The sequence below is a fragment of the Labeo rohita genome, unplaced genomic scaffold (assembly GCF_022985175.1).
Source record: "Labeo rohita strain BAU-BD-2019 unplaced genomic scaffold, IGBB_LRoh.1.0 scaffold_30, whole genome shotgun sequence".
Classification (NCBI taxonomy): domain Eukaryota; kingdom Metazoa; phylum Chordata; class Actinopteri; order Cypriniformes; family Cyprinidae; genus Labeo; species Labeo rohita.
This window is the reverse complement of record NW_026129217.1, coordinates 6,539,017-6,545,426: the sequence shown is the minus strand read 5'-3', so window position 1 is coordinate 6,545,426 and position 6,410 is coordinate 6,539,017. Positions and strand designations below refer to the sequence as shown.

The window sequence follows — 6,410 nt, the reverse complement described above, 5'->3', positions numbered from 1 at the left end:
CTGCCCAGATTTAAAAAGTAACGCAAAAGTAAAGTAATGCATTACTTTCCATAAAAAGTAACTAAGTAACGTAATTAGTTACTTTTCTAGGGAGTAACTCAATATTTTAATGCATTACTTTTAAAAGTAACTTTCCCCAACACTGCCAACAGCAGTTTACTACATCAATACACAACAAGGGACAATGGCTACATGAGGGCTATATATACACCAAACAATGAAGGTCACAAAACACAAACCAACCAATGAAAACATAACACATTGAACAGAGGAACCAATAGCAGGAAGACATGAGGGCAAGGGAAGCAAGACTAGACACGGAATATAATAATAATAATTCCTTACATTTATATAGCGCTTTTCTGGGCACTCAAAGCGCTTTACATAGAAGGGGGGGAATCTCCTCAACCACCACCAGTGTGCAGGATCCACCTGGATGATGCAACGGCAGCCATATTGCTCCAGAACACCCACCACACACCAGCTTATTGGTGGAGAGGAGATGTGAGTGATGAAGCCAATCGAATATGAGGATGATTAGGAGGCCATGATGGTCAGAGGCCAATGTGCAAATTTAGCTAGTATGCCGGGGTTACAGCCCTACTCTTTTTTTTGAAGGACATCCTGGGATTTTTAATATGGCTAAACTTCGAAATAAACGACATGAAAACATGAACATGAAACAAAACCCAAACCCCATGTTACAGGACATCCTGCACCACCACTGAAGTGGGTCTTTGTTTAGAGCAGTGGTTTCCAAACTGGTCCTGGAAACACCCCTGCCCTGCACATTTTGAATGTCTCCCTCATCTAACACACCTGATTCAACTCATCAGCTCGTTAGTAGAAACTGCACAACATGAATTGAGTGTGTCTGATCAGGGAGACATACAAAATGTGCAGGGCAGGGGTGCTTCCAGGACCGGTTTAAAAACCACTGGTTTAGAGGAATTGACGGCTCCTTGCAGTAGAGCTCCAGCTCATCTTCATTCATGGACTCTCCGTAGTCATCCCCAAAAAAAGCACTCAGACACATTTTATATTTTGGAATGCTGGTGCTGTCTTCATAAACAGTAGCTCTGTTTTCATCATTTGTTGGGAGGCTTTGGTACAGTGATGCCATATTGTCTCTCACAGCCTGTTGCATGTCCGCTTGTAGAAAGCGAAGATGCTTGATGCTTGCGGGTCCAGTGCAGAAGCAAGCAGTGCTGCACGTCCAGACTTTTCTGTATCCACGGTACCTATCCTTCTCTCCAGTGATGCTGCAACTGTCTCTTTGAACTTGGCAACTTTGTTTGAATTGCCTGCTGCTGGGCAGAGATGCCTAGGAGGATTTATTGATAAAACAATTTAATAGTTTGCAGATAAAGATAAATGATCATACTGTTATTATTATTATTATTATTATTAACACTATATTAAATATAGTGTAATCTACACGTGGCTATATTTATTTACCTGTTCAGTAAGCTCATTTTCACGGGAAACACCATGGAGACTGACACATATCCCTTACTGCATAAAGCAGTGGTAGCACTTTTGAGAGACTCCAGAATGGGTAAGATGGTTTCGATGGTCATCCAGTTCAGTTTCAGACAAATCCAAAGTCCTGGCCTCTGAAAGTTTGGTGAAGGATCTGTCAGATAATACAGCAGCAATGGCCCATCTCTGTTCATGTAGGCGTGCAAATATATTGCTGACTGAATTCCCGTGAGTTTTGCAGGATTGTATTAGTGTGTGTTGGGGCAAAGCTTGCTATTTCATCAAGTGCGCATCAAGTATGCTGCTTTTGAGTTTGCCTTTGATGAAGTGGCACGTTATGGTCATATAAGCCTCTGTCTTAATGATGTCCAGCAATCTGTCGGTATTGCAACATAATCGGTCTTTTCTATTGTCTTTTTCATATTTGCGAGCGTGTTCTGGTGCGCCAGCTCCAAACGTGACATAATCATTTTCCTCCCTGGTACTCTGTATTCAGGCTCAACAAAGTCCATGAGTTTGTGGAAGCCTTCTCCTTCGACAAAACTGAGTGGTAATAGGTCTCTTGATATCATCTCAGACATCAGCTCAGTTATTCTTTCAGCGTGGACGACATCGCCAGTGGGTTGTGGTGAATGACGTGATTGATGTCTGCTGGCTTTGGCTTGCCTCTAAGCTAACGCCTACGTGCCTGTACTGAATACAATTACGCATCGCTCCAGTACAGTGATTGTAAGCCAATTTTTTTTTTTTTTTATTGAAGGAAAAACAAAATGGCATATTACATACAAAGATTTTTAACAAGGCTCCTCTTGATTTTACAATTTTTTCCCCTTTCCCACAACCCACCCCAAAGAACACAGACACACCAAAAAAAAAAAAAAAAGGAAGGGAAGGGAAGTACTCCAAATAAATAAGAATAATATATAATTCCAAAATAGAGAACAAAATCTCAAAGTTATGATATTACAAACAATGAGGAAATACTTGACATCATTGTTAGCCCATTATGTCTGAATGTGTTAACCATTACAGTGTGTACAGGCCTTTTTAGTTACACTGTTAATTTTAGTTTTAGGTTGGGGGGAGAGTTACGTCCTTTTCAAAATATGACAACAATGGAGACCATATTAAAAACGTTTAGTTGATCCTCTAAGAGAATATTTTATCTTTTCCAATTTCAAAAACAGCATCACATTACTAAGCCAGAGTGAAATTAAAGGTGGTTTATTTGATTTCCAATCAAGCAATATTCTTCTCTTAGCCAGCAGACATGCAAAAGCGCAAGCGTCTTGACAATTTTTGGACATTACTGTACCTTGCTCAGGTACTCCAAAAACAGCCATTTCAAAACTAGGCCTAATATCATTAATATATGCCTCAGACAAAATTTTAAGTATAGTTGTCCAGTAATCAAACAGTCTGGGGCAAGCCCAAAACATATGAGCCAAATCTGCTTTAGCAGAATGACATCTCTCACATGTGTCAGCAACATTTGTGTATATCTTGGATAGTCTAACCTTATTGTAATGAAGTCTGTGGAGGACCTTGAACTGAATTAAACCTAAGCGAGTACAAGAGGTTGTACCGTTCACCTTAAGTAATGCATTGTTCCAGATTTCCTCTGATATATTCACTCCCAAATCCTTTGACCATTCTGCATGGATTTTGTCTAGATTAATATTTTTAATTGACATTAAAGTGTTAAATATATTAGAAATTACTCCCTTCAAATGTAAGGGAATATTTATGCTTATGGATTAGATGACGTACTTGAAAATATCTAAACAAGTGTATTTTTGGCAGATTATATTTTGAGGAGAGAGTTGAAAATGGGCCAAAAACGTCCTCAATGAACAGATCACTAAATTTGGCGAGACCCAACTTTTGCCACTGACTGAAGACTGAGTCCAGTTGAGTTGGAAGGAATAGGTGATTCTTGCATATAGGGCTGGCTGTGGAGAAGTCTTTAAAACCAAAGCATTGTCTAAATCAGGGGTTCTCAACCTTTTGCAAGCTGGGCCCCCCCAAAGCTGGTTCATTGCAGTTGGGCCCCCCCCCAAAACTAACCATAACACCTTGCATACATAGATAGATAGATAGATAGATAGATAGCCCTAGGCTATTATTATTAGGCCCACATTATTATTATTATTGTTATTATTATTATCATCAGTAGCGGTTGGTAGGCCTATTATCATTACTAAGACTATTGTTATAATTGGCAGTAGCACCAGACTTCTAATGTGAGCTTGCAGACATTAATATTATTATGAGTAGTAGTAGGCCTATCCTCATTACTAGGCTATTGATATATAATTTTATGAGGTTACATGCTTTATTGTTGTTGTTGTTATTATTATTATTATCATCAGTATAGGCCTATTATCATTAATAAGGCTATTGTTATAATTGGCAGTAGCACCAGACTTCTAATGTGAGCTTGCAGACATTAATATTATTATGAGTAGTAGTAGGCCTATCCTCATTACTAGGCTATTGCTATATAATTATATGATGTTACATGCTTTATTGTTATTATTATTATTATTATTATTATTATTATTATTATTATTATTATTATCATCATCAGTATAGGCCTATTATCATTACTAGGCTATTGCTATAATTTGGAATTGGCATTATTCTGATATTAATTTATGCTTTATTATTGTTATTATTACTAGGCCTAATAGTAGGCATCATCTGCATTTTTTACAGAAGCTTGCAGGTAGGTGATGTTAATGTGAGACCTGAGCCTGCTTTGCCTTGCAAAGATCCTCAATTCTTGGCTCAATGTTTGATAAACATAGCCTCAAATCATCCTCGATTTGTGCACGATTGCGGTATTTCGTTTTGAGTGCAGTCATTTTTGAGAATCCTGCCTCACACAAATATGTCGACGCGAAAGGAAGGAGAATCTTAAAGGCGACGTCACAGAGTTCAGGATATTCCTGCATCAGTGCTGCCCAGAATGACAAAAGTGGGCAGGAGCTAAAGAGTTCCTTCAGTCTACTGTCACTCTTCAGCTCAATAAGCTGTTCCTGCATATCAATTGATAGCTCGTTTGCTGTGCACACAAACGGATCTCGAACCCACGCAAAAGAGCTATAATCCTCTTTAAAGTACGTCGCAAATTGTTTTCTCATTGCTGACAGGTGCTCAGACGCTGATTGAAATAGAGAGGAGAAATTGTGTGACGTGCCTGCATCAGTGATAAAGTCTGCAAGGCTGGGGAACATGTCGCAATTCCCTCGACTGATGCGGCCATGCCAGAGGTCTAGTTTTTGTGTGAAGGCGTGCACTTTGTCTGCAAGGAGCAAAATATGAGTTTCGCGGCCTTGCAAAGACAGGTTGAGGCCGTTCAAGCGGTCAAATATATCGACCAAATAGGACAGAGACGCAAGCCACATAGTGTCATCCAGATGCTTCGCCAGATCTGATTTGATTTCTGTCAAAAACCACTTCACCTCCTCTCGCAGCTCATACAACCGCTGTAACACCCGCCCCCTGGAGAGCCAGCGAACTTCAGTGTGCAGAAGCAGCTGTTCATGCCCTGACCCCATCTCCTGGCAGAGGACCCCCAACAAGCGAGTGTTTAGCGGCCGTGATTTGATGAGATTGATCATTTTCACGGATTGGTTCAGTACGGAGTCAAAAAGAACCGGCATTTTTTTAGCAGCTAGTGCTTCGCGATGAACCATGCAATGTGTCCATTTCACAAGTGGAGCTACTTGCTGAACGCGAGCAGCTAGGCCACGCTCACGCCCCGTCATTGCCTGCGCACCATCCGTGCATAGGCCAATGCATCGGTCCCAAGCCAAACCATTTTCACGGATAAAAATATCAAGGACATTGAAAATGGCTTCTCCTGTAGTGTGCGACTGAAGAGGCCGGCAAAACAGGACATCCTCCTCAATCGCCTTGTCACGCAGATACCTGACATAGGTGAGGAGCTGTGCCTGCCCAGCAATATCAGTGGATTCGTCCAGCTGCAGCGCGTAGTAAGGACTCTTTTTTACGAACTCTATCAGTTGCTCTCTGATATCATTGGACATGTCTACAATTCTCCTAGCGACTGTGTCATTGGACAGCGGTACTGCACCGAGTTTGGCTGCTGCACTATCGCCTATCATTATTCTGCACATGTCTTGCGCTGCCGGCAAAATGAGAGTCTCGGTGATTGTATGCGGCTTACCCAGTTTACCGATTCTTTTGGCCACTACATACGATGCCTCCAAACACTGTTTAGACACAGTGCTGTGCACTGAAATGGTTGCCTGTTGCTGATGGAGGCCATCAAGCTTTCTTTTAAAATATTCAGTCGGTTTATTTTTAATGCCAGCATGCTTTGTTTCGAGGTGCCTTTTTAATTTGCAGGGCTTCATACTGTCGTTTGCCAGCACCTCGGCACACACGACACACTGAGGTCTCAGATCAGCCGTGGCTGTAAACCCAAACTGCAGGTATGCTTCATCGTACCTTCGAAGCTTTTTTGCAGCTGGTGGTGCGTCGGTTGGCTTGTTGGTCCTCACAAGAAATTTCTCCATTTTTGTTATGTGTTTTCAATAAAGTTTAGGCAATATGTAACTGTGTGTGTGGCTATGTTGAGAGACGTATCAGGGGCTAATCAGTAGGGACTTAGGCATGATCTTTAACTAAACCAACAAAATAATTATTTTGCAGACAATTCAGATTTTATTTTAATACTTAACGATTGTAGTGTGCGTGTGTGTGTGTGTGTGTGTGTGTGTGTGTGTGTGTGTGTGTCTTAGTCGCGTGGGTAGTTTTAGCGAAGTGTAGCTACTGCCTAGCAGTTAAAAAAAAAATACTGGCTAGGGCTGAGATTTGATCTAAACTTTAACAAGAATGTTTGTGGGTTTAGTCTTTAAAAAGACTGTTGGGGTTTTGTAGTAAATGCCTATGTAAAT

At 40.9% G+C, this 6,410-nt stretch overlaps 1 protein-coding gene across 1 annotated transcript; it reads right to left on the bottom strand.

Annotated features, from left to right (window-relative positions):
* Nucleotides 1-4,220: 4,220 nt before the first annotated feature.
* Nucleotides 4,221-6,029, bottom strand: LOC127160176 (zinc finger BED domain-containing protein 5). Its single transcript, XM_051102825.1, has one exon. The coding sequence runs from the start codon at nt 6,027-6,029 to the stop codon at nt 4,221-4,223; it is 1,809 nt and encodes a 602-aa protein (XP_050958782.1).
* Between the last annotated feature and the right edge of the window lie 381 nt (nt 6,030-6,410).

Bases quoted from the DNA above. Each gene is read 5' to 3' on its own strand.
- LOC127160176 (XM_051102825.1), bottom strand. From the start codon at position 6,029: ATGGAGAAATTTCTTGTGAGGACCAACAAGCCAACCGACGCACCACCA.